The following is a 14,390-nucleotide window of genomic DNA, read 5'->3' as shown; positions in this document are numbered from 1 at the left end:
GCAAGGATCAATGAGATGTTACATTTTAAAGGGTACAACAGAGAGTAATACTTAATGTCATTGATAAAAGCAAAAAAGTGTGTGTGTGTGCATGTGTGAGTGTGTGTGTGTGTGTGTGTGTGTGTGTGTGTGTGTGACCATTTTCTTTTTCCTCTAATGGAGGCCTCACCTAGCTGAGGTAAACTAGAATCCTAATGTGGCTAGAATGAAAAATGTCCTTGGGCTTATGACTATATGAGGTGGTGACTCTGTACCATAGAGGGGCTTTGAACTCATTTAGACATCGTCCTCAGTGAATGAGGGGGTCAGATCTTTATGATGCTTCAGTCTTCAAGTTTTACATTACTTTGGTTGATAGAATTTTAGTGATTTTTTTTCTGTAACAAAGTTGGGGGCCTTGCATACACATGTGCACACACATGTAGACTGGTATTGATAGTAGACAAGAAGCAACTCACACAGGTTAAAAACTCAGTAGGAAGCCAAAATCTGTATGCTTTTACCTGTCTCTGACTTGAAAATAATTTAATTAGGAAACCACAAATAAGCCATCTTCCACTGAACTCTTAACTAATCCCTTCCGGAATGTCTTGGGTTTTGGTTTGTTGTTGTTGTTGTTGTTGTTTTTAGATATGTGCCTAGTTGAAAAAGAATGTAGGCCCAACTCTCCATCACGATGGCTTAGGAACCTACTTCCTCAATAAGACTCCTAACGCACAGACTCTTTCTTGAAATTCAATGAATGATCTTTTGTAGAGTAAATCTAAATTATCTTTCAAGCTAAAACAGTTCAGTGTAGCATACGTACACAGTAATGTCCTGGAAGAACTTTTTTTTAATTTACTTTTTCATGTAAATAATAATACAATTTTAACATCAACATTTCCCACCAGTTTTCCAGGAAGGACATTATGTATTTTTATTATTGTTCTAAGGCAATTAACTTTATTGCAAACATATATTCAAGAACCAAAGTGTGGTCTGTGTCCATCAAAGATCTCCTTATGTAACTAACCTATGCGTGTATTTCAAACTAAATCAAATTTTACGTCATTTATTACCCAACAGCAAAGCCGAATTGAAGATCGTTTAGAAAGACTGGATGATGCGATTCATGTTCTCCGGAATCATGCAGTGGGCCCATCCACAGCTGTGCCTGGCGGTCATGGAGACATGCACGGGATCATTGGACCTTCTCATAATGGAGCAATGGGTGGTCTGGGCTCAGGGTACGGAACCGGCCTTCTTTCAGCCAACAGACATTCACTCATGGTAAGTGATGAGATTTGTAGAGTATACAAATTTGTACAGTGCGGAATTAGAATTTCAGGTTTAAATAACTACTGCTACTGGCTTTTCTAAAGCAGCTTTATTGAGAAAACAAAAGTTCACCCATTTATTGTATACAATCCAATGTATTCTAATGCATTCACAGGAATTTGCAGCCATCATGACAGTCTAGTTTTAGGAGATTTTAGCCCACTGTAAAAAAGAAAACTCACCAAGCACTTATTTCCCACCCTCTGCCTCCAGCAACCACTAATCAATCTACTTTCTGTCTACAAATTTGCCTAAATATGGACATTTTCCATAGATGGGATCACATAACACATGTTGGTCTTTCTGACTAGCTGCTGTTAGTTAGCATAATCTTTTCAAGGTTTATCTATATTTTACCATATAGAGAGCTTCTTTTGTTTTCACTGCCAAATAATATTTCAGGCATGGCTAGACCACATTACATTTATCCATTTATTAGGTGATAGGTAACTTGGTTTGTCTATGGTTTGGGGCTGTTATGAGTGATCCACCTATAAATGTTCATGCACAAGTTTTTGTGTGAGCACATGTTTTCCATTCTCCTAGCATATATCCAGGAATGAGTTGCTGGGTCACTGATGGTGTTTTAAACCATTTATCTTGGTGACTTTGATTTAAGGGTTCAATATTGCCGAAATTTCAAATATGAGCAGGTTGGGCTTATTATTATTATTCCTATCCTTATTATTATCATTATCATTAAAGAAGCCAAAATGGTCCCTTGTGTCCTCAGTACGGCGGGAGGTAGAAACATATGGTAAATTTGTTTGTGTACATACATGTTATGGGATTGTGAAATCTAATGTAAAGAATAGTTTTGCCACCACCAATTTATAAATAAGAGTTTATTTGAATAATCTGTTAGCAGATTTGTCCACCTGACAATTGGAGTGTCTCTTTTAGTCTTTTGAAAAGAATTTTAGAAAGCATCTTTTGGGGTGTGTTACAAAGACACTGAGAATATTAACAAAATATTAAGTTGTGACAATTAATGAAGTGACTAAATAGGTGTAGAATTTGATCATATTATAATAATTCTGCTCTATCCAGACTCCTGTCTGGTCCTAAACACCTTAGTGTCCTAATCTGTCCCTTCTAGATTTTTTTCTAAAAATTGCTTGAATGACAGTATCTTTTCCAGTATAACTGTAGCATCTTTTGTTTAAAGCCATTCTAAAGGAAACACAAAATAAGTACAGATTATTAGGAGTTTCTTCAAGTTCTTGTTCAAGAGTATTATTGTGTCCTTTCAATTTCTCCTACTAAAACACTAAGATGAAGAGTACTGTCCTGAGCAGTGTAATATCAAAGCCTGCAACCAATTTGAAACCCAAAATACTGGATTATAAATAGAAGCAATGAACTCACTTCTAAAATGTGGAAAGATATTTTTGAATGCCAAAGCTATATCTTTTTTCTTTTCCTTGACCTCTACCCTAAAAAGTCATCAATAAGTAAAATTTGTCTGTTCATAGTGGTTGCTAAGAGTTTACAAAAGGGAAGTCTAGATTTTAATTTGTCTTTGCCTCAGGTAATGTGTTAAATACACTTGGGATGCATATAATATGAGATTTTCATTTGTACGGCTCTTTTTTTTTCTAACTACGATGTTTAAACAATACTGTTTTTAATTAAGAAATCTGGCTTTATTAAAAGCCAGATCTGTGGCTTATAACCATTTCTGTATATCTGCTCTCAATCAAGAGAAAAATAGTTTAATTTCTGTAGCTGGGTTCGTTTTGCATATGTTAACCGGATGCAGCACGCAGCCAGGGCATTGCTTCAGAGACTGTCTTTCCATAAATATGTAAAGTTTGTTCTTAAGTACCAGATGTAGGTTAAGTGGTTCTTTAACATACTAAACTATACATAGATGCTTTTTGGAACTATTTGACCTTTGAATTGCCTCCTCTTTGAGTCTGATTCAGAGATGGGATGGGAGGAAAAGTCTAGAATTATTTTTGGAGATGGGGAGTTGAACTGATTTCAGTGCAGGGGAACGGGAGAGAATAGAACAGAACCATTTTGAAAAGGGAAATAATTGGCCAATATAATACAGACACCTCTTTGATTGGATTGGGAAAGAAAAAAAAAACTATATAGAAGCAATAGAACTGCTAGTTTTGTGGACGAGGAAAAGTTCCTGTTCACTCTTCTGAGACATCTTGTATTCAATTAAGGACAGCCATGGAGCCAGCCAGAACGTGGTGCCACCGCTGTCAGCAACCTGCTGCATCTGACCCAAAGTGGGGCTAGTTACCTTTCCCCCTTTCTTCTTGAAAGACCATTTAGCCTGTCCACAGAATCCTAGATCCTCAGTCTAAACATTAATGTGTGTGGAAGAGGCTGGATTGGCATATCTTTCCTTGGACAAACTGGTATGAATTTTAAAACAAAAAAACTAAGAACAAAGGAAATAGGTTTTTTTTTATTTAGTCAGTCTAATGTTAGCCTTTGACCATTGGATACATTCCACAATAAAAGGGAAGTTTAAGGGGAAGCAAAAAAAAAAAAATGCAAAACAAACCCCCCCCCTTTCCCCACAACAACAACAAAATAAAAAAAAAATCAAGGAGGATACTGGTAATGTTTTCCACATTTGAATTTTAATACATGAAACAGGCTATAAAACTTTGGCCAGCTGCAGTAAATAAAGTAGCAGCGGGAGGTATGCACCGGAAATGTGGCAGAAAGCACTGGAAAGAGGCACATTGGGCTGCACACCTTCCTGTGTCCTGGACTGGAAGTGAGGGGCCAGGGACTCCAGACTCATCCCAGGGCGGGAGTTGTTTTGAGCAGATCTCCTTTCTCGCTCTCCTTCCTAATTCCTTCTGATTAAAGAATAGACAGCTTTGAATCCTCTTGACCTCAGTGCTCTTCTGGTTCCCTCCCTCCCCGCCTCCTGAAAATCAAAACAAAATGGCTTGATAACTTGGAAGATGATGTAAGCCTTTCTTTCTTGGATTTGTGGTGGGGAAAGCTGCGGTTCTGCCTCAGCTATTATGTTATCTCATTTAATTGCTAACATATTGTACTTAGCTTTTGATTCACAAAAATGTTTTCCTTGGAGTTCTGAAGTAGGTCTTCTGTAATTTACTAAGTATTAGTGTAATGAAAGGTTTTTTTTTTTTTTTTTTCCTTTTCTTAGCGGCATGGCTCCTAGCACCAGAGAGGGTGTTGCAAATGTGGGTACTTCTAGATGATATTATTTGCCTAGGCCTTTTTCTTACTCCAAAACATTCACTGACTTTCCATTGTCTATTAGATAAAGATCAATTCCTTAGTGCAGCATTTAAGACCCATGTCCACTTACCAAAGGTCTTCCATTTAGCCATTCCAATATGCAGAAGGTTCTGCAGCGAGAACATTCGGTGCATCTTACCAGAATTTGCCCAGAACACTCTATCGAGGTACCTCTCTCCGCCGTGACCTGCCCATCCACTTCTTTCTGCCTGCCTAATTCCCGCCATTTTCAAAGTTCTGACTCCCATTCTTCCTCTTCCAGGCTGTCTTCTCTTGCTGTTCCTGCCCATGATCATCATTTTCTGGTCCACTCTTAAAGGCATTATGAGTCACCCCATTTCTAGATATTTATCTTACCCAGCTACACGTAGCTCGGCATCTTTTATAGGTATGACTTTTGCCTTACCAACTATTGTAAATTCCTTGAGCACCACGTGTCTCCTTCCCCATAAATAGACCATCCATTAAAAGGGAAGAAGAAAAACTAGCATTCTCAGTGCCCAAAGAGTTTCCAGCCCCTCTGCTGGGTCCCATTTACAGTATAACAGGCCAGCTACACCAGGGCCCATTGAAGTGATCATGGTGGCCACAGGCCCAAGAGGTTTGAGCAGGTAGTCTGAAGGCATGCAGCTGAATTTAAACTCAGATACGTTGACTCCAAGTTCCATGCTCTTTTTTAGTACCATGAGTACTCCCCAGAGACTATATCAGCCTTTTGAGAATTAATTTTCAGGGCCAGAAGCTTGTGATTTTCAAATCTTGACCAATGTTGGGTGGCAGAAGAAGTTTGCAGGTATTTTATGGCCAAGTTCCCAGAGCAGCTGTCTCCCTCCCACCCCCTGTCCCCCACCATGGGGTACACACTCAGGGTACAACCCACGTTGTCTAAACACTTTTTCTTAAGTCAACATACTTGTGCTAAGTGGCCAAGGGTGTGAACTCTTACATGAGTTCTTGAGTTAGTCAATTTTAAGTCATTATTTTTCTTACATAACCACCTAGTTTTCTTATAGAATCAAAGTAGAAATCTCGAAATGTGAGAGAATAAGGAAACAGCTGGGCTTTCCTCTAACCTAGTTAGAAACTTACCAAATATAATCCCTTCTGTACCTCAGATGTCTCCATGGTTTAATCCTGATATTGGATTTTTAGATTTCCTATCAATTATTGAAATGGCAATTTTCCAAATTTAATTCTCTCCACTATTCATTCGTTATTCATACCACCAGATGAGGCCTGGAAGAAGCCTTTCAAATGACCTAACCTCTTCTTTTAACTGAATAAGAACAAAGCCCATATCGAACAGATCTTCGTGTGACTCTCTGTGTCAGTAGAGCCAGCAACAGCAAGACCAGTGAGCTAAAGATCTTCTGCATTAATATGTAAAATTTATTTGGTTTCCAGTATATTTTGTTTAATTCTACTTATTCATTTCAGAAACATTTAGCAGCGGTTACCAGGGTAAGACCCTATGCTAAGATGTGTTCTCTGCTCTGAAGGAATTCACAGACTAGGCAGAAAGGACTAGCATATTTAAACAAATTGCTGCATACTGGTCTGCTAGACCCCACAAGAGAGCAGAACTCTCTTATCCAGGAGGAAATGTCACATGGTCACTTGGTGTAGGAGTAGTGACCTCCTACAGGAAACAACCCTGATTGACCTGGGACAGAGGAGCCCAGTGGAACTACCTCTCCCCTGACACCTGTTCTTAGTGGCATCCCCATGGCTCCTCACTAGACCCCCAGGTGGGGTTGTGGAACACAGTTCAGAAACCATGCCTACTTCACTTTTTTCAGTAACATTTTTAGTTTGATTTGGATTAAATAGGATTTATCCAAAGAATACATACTAGGGGAAAAGCACCTTTTTCTTTTACTGACATTAAGCATATGAAAACCCATACCACTGAGGGTTTCATAGGACAGTTGAATTGGTTCTGCTCTCACAGTTGAGTTCAAACCATTGCATTTTAGATTTTAAAAGCAGCTCAGAAGTCAGTTAGCCCATTGCCCTGGTTTTGCGGCTGAAGACCAAGGAAAGGGGAAGTGACCCAAGTGTGGGGACTTGCTGGTTAATGGCTGAGCTAGGATGACAAGCCAGCCACTAGACCAGCACCCTTTATACAGTGTTCCCACTGCCACAGCAGACTTCCTCTCTAACCTAATACCGTACCAATTTCAAAACTGCGACTGATATTACTAAGCATTGTGTTACTCTGACTTAACTGATGAAACCCAAGAAAACTCCTGAGCTGCCCCTTGGCTGCCTGCAGCAAGTAGCTGTTGAGCTCTGCCAATAAAACTTGGCAACACAGACGGGTCCCCAGAGAGCACTGAGGTGATGTCCTGGCTGGCGTTTCTGGTAGGGTGCCCTGGGAGCAGAAAATTCTCTTGCTGTGTGAACCCCTTCCACGGAGGTGTGTTCAACAGAGTGGCCCCCGTTTGTAGCCTTGTGCCTCTGTTGTCCCAGATTGTTTTTGTTCTATGAATTTCTGTTTCTATATAAATGTGTACTTCATTTCTTTTTTTTTCTTTTTTTTTTTTAATTTTGAGTTGTTATATATGAAACAGAATGCATTATAATTCATATTACACATATAGAGCACAATTTTTCATATCTCTTGATGTACGCAAAGTAGAGTCACATGGTTGTACACAAAGTAGAGTCACATTCTTTGGGTCTTCTTACATGTACTTAGACTAACGATGACCATCGCATTCCACTGTCTTCTATACCCCTTTTCCCCCTCTCTTCATCTCCCTCCCCTTTTCCCCTTTTCCCTATCTAGAGTTCATTTAATCATCCCCCCTCCAGCATCCTTTAATCATTCAGCATTTGATTTTGGAATTGGACAGTTTCACTTAGCATTATATTCTTCAGCTTTATCCATTTTCCTGCAAATACCATGATTTTATTATTTTACTGCTAAGTAACATTCCATTGTGTAGATATACCAACCACATTTTCTTTATCTGTTCATCCATGGAAAGGCATCTAGGTTGTTTCCACAGTTTAGCTATTGTGAATTGTGCTGCTATAAACATTGATATGGCCGTGTCCCTCTAGTATGTTGTTTTTAAGTCCTTTGGGTATAGACCAAGGAGTGGGATAGCTGGGTCAAATGGTGGAAAAGGACAATTTGAAATCCCATCAACAATGTATGAGTGTTTCTTTTCCCCCACATCCTTGCCAATGCTTATTGATGTTTATATTCTTAATAGCTGCCATTCTGACTGGTGTGAGATGAAATCTTAGAGTAGTTTTGATTTGTATTTCTCAAATTGCTAAAGATATTGAACATTTTTTCATATATTTGTTGATTGATTGTATATCCTCTTCTGAGAATTATCTGTTCAGTTCCTTGGCCCATTTGTTGATTGGGTTTTTTTTTTTTTTTAACATAAAACAATTTATTCTTCAAATGTTCTTTCACACATGCTAGCTCATTTTATTCATACAACTTTTTTTTTTCATTTCTCTCCTTGTTTATTTTCCCATTCCCCTCACAACCTCTTATATGTAATTTTGTGTTTTTTTTAATTATTTTATTGTTGGTTGTTCATAACATTACATAGTTCTTAACATACCATATTTCACAGATTGATTCAAGTGGGTTATGAACTCCCATTTTTACCCCGTATACAGCTTGCTGTGTCACATCAGTTACATTTCCATTGATTTACAAATTGCCTTTCTAGTGACTGATGTATTCTGCTGTCTATCCCATTCTCCACTGTCCCCTCACCCCTCCCCTCCCCTCCCCTCTGTGTACTTCATTTCTAAGCAGTCGTTACCATAGAATCTCAGGAACCTTCGATGTCATCTCTACCCAAATTTCCCTACCAGTTATGTGCCAGACTGTTGACAAGCCTGTGCTAACATCCTTCCTCCAAGGTGAATAGCTCCAGATGCCCCCCCAGGTCCATCACATGTTTGAAAATTCTTCCTAGGTCTTACTCAAATCTGCTTCTCTGTACACTCTTTCTTTCTCTGTCCACTGGGAATTGCCCTCAAATCCAAATGCTTGAGAAACTTTCTTATTTGAAGACAGTCTATTCAATGTTTTTTTTTTCCTTTAAGTTAAACATTTATATCTTCAAATATTTAACCTAACATAATGTTTGACTCCTCACCACAAACCCCAGGACCTTCTGATGTATTCTTCTTAGTCTTCCCTCATCCAAGAACCTCAACCCCATCACAGCACTCAGGGAGTTGTCACAGTGAACCAGGGTGGATAAGTCACGTCCCCTATTCTGTACATTGCATCTTCATTAAGGCCACCTGGGAAAATCCTATTTGCTCTTGATAATGCCTGCATCATCCTGCTGACTTATATTGAACTTGTAATCAGCTGAAATCCATCAGCCACATGTCTCCCAGCAATCCTTGTGCACTTATATTATACCTGTACAGAGCACCCCTTAATGCCTTTGAATTTCATGTTGCAGCCTTCCATCTGTTTGCAGTGTAAAGGTCTACCTCGGTTCCCCGCTCAGTCACATACTCTGCCAGCTCTTCATTGGCAAATGTGATGGGTGCCAGGAAAGCCCACTTTAAAGCCACTAATGAAAAGTTGACCTGAGAAGACAGACCAAAAGGCCCTGAGAATCAGTATTACAGGCATTCTCTCTACACTTACTGTCCCCTCCCCTTGGAGTTTAATGTCTCAACCAGTTCTGTCCCTCTGATTTTACTCTCACACCGTCTGCCCTTTCTCAGGTCAATATCCCTGTCACAAGAGACCATGCATGCCATACTCCTATAAATGAGGAAACAAGATTTGTCCAGAAAGACTTGTTCTTGGTGAAACCAAACCATGTTGGAGAGGTCACTATCTCTATTTCAGAGCACTCAAATTATCTTTCAAATAGCCTGTTACAGAATTCCACCCAAGATCTTAATCATCAGCATCATTTTTCAATAGCTACTATGTTGTTGGAATTAGGACATTCGTCTATTTCTGGTATTCCACTCTCTCTCCTAACCTCCTCAATTATCAGTTATTATTGAAAGCAGATTAGCAGCATCTTTAGAATCCTTAAGCTTATCCCGCAATGATATTCTGCAAAAGTTCAAAAGGTTTTGAATGCAGCTGCAGTAGTGAGAACATTTACTTTCTAAACCCTAAGAGAGGTGGTTAGGACAACAGACCTCCCTAGGTTTCACTATAGTGGGTCCAGATTAGGTGCATCCCCTTCTTTTCCCCCATACCTATTTTATTCAGATTTAGGTTCCATGACATTGAAATAGTCATTCAGTATGCATTGGTTGTCTAACCTAAAAAACTGCTCTCTGTGCCCCTAGAACAAGCAAATTCTAGTTCTCTAATTTTATTTCCCTAAATATGTTTAGCATCCTGTAGCCATGACCTTTAAAGAAATAAAGGTTTAAAACATTTTTGTTGCCAGGCACAAAAACCAGTGACTTGGAAGGCTGAAGCAGGAGGGTTTCAAGTTCAAAGCCAACCTGGGCAACTTAGTGAGGCCTGTCTCAAAATTTAAAAATAAAAAAAGGCTGGGGGTATAGCTCAAGAGTAGAGTACCCCTGGATTCAATCCTTGGTACCAAAACAAACCAAAAAACTTTTTTTCCTCCACTTTAAAATATTAAAAAATATAACTTCATTATATTCTTAGGTAGTTTTATTGTTAAATAATGGAGGAAAAAACAAGCAGATAGGTTTAATAGCTCCATCATCATCATTTTTTATTGAATTTTTACTAGCTACAAGGACACAATACCAGATTACCCGTATTTGAAAAAGGCATAAACTTTGTATCGTAAAAAATGTTGTACTACCCTTGTTTTCTCCAGAAAGCAGATTTTTCTAGAGGGAAAGTTATATATTGTATATATTAGAAAACACACACAAATGTTCACTCAGCCTGCATCTGCTTGCTTCATATGCCGCTGGGGATGCTCAGAGATGCTAGAGAAAGTCTCGTCTCCTGGCCTTTGATCCTGGTACATGTCTCACTTTAGAGCAAGGTGGAATTCTTAAGCCACCTATTATGATGGATGTGATTTGAGACAGGAAGATAGAGCAGGTGTCATTGAGCTCACATTTAGCATTGATGTATAATTTCAGCAGAGACAGGATAGAAAAGTCATTCCCAAGCCACAAAATAAGCATGATTTCAAAAAAAAGGAGAGGAAAGAAAGGCCCTTATATGCTCAAACAGAAGTAAGGAAATTGCTTGATGATCCAGCCCTGCAGCTGGTGGCCACGCCGCACAGCCCCTCCTCCACAGCACGGCAGCTCCAACAATTGGCTCCAACATTTCACATGGGAGTCCACAGGAAGAGCGAGTTTTCATGTATATTTTTTACATCCAAATTAAATTAACTCATGGAATTTTCCACCCTTAGGAATTAAAGTAGCAGCTCATGAAGTAATTCAGTTATGTCATTCATACCAAAACAGAAAATACTGGCGCAACTTGGCACTGTTTAAAAGCCAAGATCAGGCCTTGGTCGTTTTATAATTTTTTTTTCGAATTCCATGGCTGTTGTTATTTTAACTTTTATTGTGGCTGTAAATTCTTCAAATCAAAAAGTATCTCAGTTGCCTAGAAAACACAAGTGTAGAAGGGACTCACAGTAAGACAAGGGCGTTGGCAGAGCAAACCGAAAGCCGGAGCGCCAGCCGCGTTCTCTGTAACTGGAGGGTTCTACCTAATTGGTTGACCTTCACAGTTGTGCATAATTATAGCTTCCTCTGTGTCCATAAATCATCCGAGAACTGTAAAGTTGAGTTGAACCCAGAGATCTGTCCAATATTAGTAACATGACATCTGAGGGGAAGCATTGTCCTGATACAATAGCCACGCTCTCTTAAAAGCAGTTAATTGGACATACTGTGCAAAACCACGGGCTAGGCTCCCCACATGTTAGTTTGCCTTCTCCCTGGCTTTTCTGCACGCAGACCTTCTCGTTTGGAGCTCAAGTGTGTGAAAGTTATTGGAGAATGGTAGTCCCTGGGTAATGTTTCTGTAAGCTGCCCAGAAAATTTCCCCGTAGTCTAGATGGGAAACAGCTGGTTTTTGTTTAAAAAGCTGCTTTTCGAAACATCTGAATCTTGAGATGGAGAACTGAGGTCACCGTTAAAGCAGGTGTCCGTGAACAAATGGGAAAGGCAGAGGGGCCCACGGTGGGTTAGCTTCTGCAGGACACTCCCCACCAGAGGGGAAAGTGTTGACGTTTGCTCCTTTATTTATAAAAGATACAAACAGGTCTAAGGAAGTAATCGCATTAACAGTACAATTAGAAACTGAGTGTCTTTGAACATAGCCAGCGCTTGAGTGAATAATTAGCCCAGTATGAAAGAAACCAAAATGGTCATTTCCCCCACAGGGCTTCAGATACAAGGGTTCAAGGCTCCACTCTCCCTCGGAGATCGTAAGTGCTTGAATTTCCTCTTTAAACACCCCAGGAATAAAAAGAACTATTATTTCAAACAAGTAGTAGCGTAACTAACTAGGTCTTCCGAGTTTTTTGGATGCAGACTCAGGGAAAGGGGATCAAGAAACCTGACATGGGCAATATCCATACTGAAGCATTTTTGCAAAAAAGCCAAACAAGAACATGAGGAATCACTAAAGCCCAGGGAACGTCAGGTATCCACCAGCCTGAGATGAAAGGAAGTCAGCCTCCTCCCCTGGGAGCGGGTGGTTATTAGCAGCTGTTTATCCAGTCGGGAATAGAGATTAACATTGTAATTTTTTTATTTTTATTTTTTTTAAGAACTAGAAGAAAATTTGTTTGGGAAGTTGGCTCTTCATATCTTGTCACTGCTTTGCCAAAAAAAACTTCCTTTCTCAGAACACATGTACTGAGTTGAGCAATGTTATGATTCTCTGAGAAGCTCTGGATTACCAAAAAGTCTATCTCCATTAAATAGAACAGAAAAGGGCAGAGAATGGATGGACGCTTGCCCTTGACACGTTCTGTTGTAGACTTTGCAACGTGAAGCTAGCAGCCAGCTGTTTGGTCTGTTACCTGTTCTTCAGCCCAACTTAAATGGGGCATTCCACCCTTACTCCTCACATTCCCTCCCCAGCTCAACCTTTGCCACTCCAAGGTGCATGCATATGGATTTTGCAAATGCCTACTGCTTGCAAAGGATTTTTTTCATGAGATATTAGGGAAGTTGCTTAGTACTTTGTGATCCTAAAAAAAAAAAAGAAAAGAAAGAAAAAAAGAGAATTGGATATTGGTATTTTTTTCTTGATTCCATGCTACTCTTAATGTCATTTTCTTTTATTAAATCCTTTCTTTTGCTTTTGATCTTATTTATAGCAGAGCCACTGGTCATATGGAAACTATTATTGTATAGCTGGGAGATGAAAGACTGCATTGCAGTTAAATAAGAGTGAATCATTTGGGCCAATAATACACACATACAGTGAGGTACCATTTGTGTCCAAATGCCTTGTGTTGTTCACTTTGTAGCAGAGCCGTTGAAGTTTATAAAGGGCTTTACAAAAATCTGCTTTTTGTCAGAAATATGTAGTCTGACAATACGAAAACACATGTTAACACACAGTCCTTAGCTGTGTGCTTTTCTTCACACACACATACACACACACACACACATGTAATACTGCTTATTGATATAAAAATAGAAATTTTCATTTACAGTTGGGATATTATTGAATTAATATTAAACATCATTTTTAAGAAATATGTTTAAATAATCTATATCAAAATTCTATCCATCCTTCAAAACCTATCTAAACTTCCCCCTTCTTTAAGTAGTCCTGGTTTTCCCAAACAGATACAACTTCACCATCCTTTAAAAACGTGTGTGATCTTGTGTTTTTTTTAAGACATTCATCTTGTTTTGCTTTATACCATAATTATGTTGCCCTGCCATTAAAATATAAGTAGCCCCAAAATAATAGTTGTCTTTTATTATTTTTCCCTGCAAATGCCTAAATAGTGTCTTGCAACATTCAAAAGGCATTCATTGAATTAAGTGGACCATTTGTTATTGATGGAAGCATGCTAAATGTATATTTGACAGCGTCAAAGGCTTAGATTTCAGACAGACTCACAGATACCTGCCCTGGGTATGATCATCTCTATTTAGGGACCATACCCTTGCACATTGTAATGAAGTACTGTCCAGTGACCTACACCCAGGCACTGCCCTTGGGACACTCACTCTTCAAGGCAAGTATAGCCTTCATGAATAGCAGCAAAACAAAATCATTGAAGTTTAAGCCCTGTGTTATTAAATGGCGCCCTGGAATTTTTGTTGAGGGTGGTGTCTGCAGTGAATGGTCAGAGAAGACCCCTTGCACTTCCAGAAAGTTGATGAGAAAGTGCAGGGTGCAGATGGCCCTGAAGGGTTAGAGGCAGGGGATCTATAGAACTAATGAAAGAGAAGCCAGCCCAGGGGACAGAAGGGAGGACCTTGTATAAACCCTGATGATGCAGGAGTGAGCCCAGCAGGTGAGAGGCCATGAGTAGGTAACTAAAGATTGAGACTGAGCAGTTTAAAAATAGGCAGGAATCAAAATGGTCCCAGAGTATCCAGGTGAAGACGAAGCAGCACAAGTTAGAGATCTTAGATAGTTGATAGAGCCTTTGGAGCCATGCTGGAATCTTAACGTGCAAGCCACCAAGTGATGCTAAGAGAATATAGCATTCCAAAGGTGAGGATTTGGAAAGTGATGGAGGGGGGATATTTCATTAGTTTAGGTGAGCTTCTTTACACTTCCCCCTTTCCAGATATTTCATGATAAGTGTATGTTATTGGATAATAAGAAGCATTTTAAAATTAAAGGACAAGGTAATGGTAAATCCAAAGTGTTGGAG

At 39.3% G+C, this 14,390-nt stretch overlaps 1 protein-coding gene across 16 annotated transcripts in view; it reads left to right on the top strand.

The window, feature by feature from the left end:
- TCF4 (transcription factor 4) overlaps positions 1 to 14,390 on the top strand; it is a 349,860-nt gene that overhangs the window by 317,805 nt on the left and 17,665 nt on the right. For all 16 annotated transcript variants that reach the window (XM_081263392.1, XM_081263400.1, XM_081263399.1 and 13 more), the window contains one exon: positions 1,069 to 1,272. In XM_081263392.1, coding sequence (XP_081119518.1) covers positions 1,069 to 1,272 — 204 coding nt within the window. The remainder of the gene's footprint in view (positions 1 to 1,068; positions 1,273 to 14,390) is intronic.

This window comes from Spermophilus citellus, assembly GCF_964194105.1.
Source record: "Spermophilus citellus genome assembly, chromosome: 12".
Taxonomy (NCBI): Eukaryota; Metazoa; Chordata; class Mammalia; order Rodentia; family Sciuridae; genus Spermophilus; species Spermophilus citellus.
This window is presented reverse-complemented; position numbering and strand designations above follow the sequence as displayed.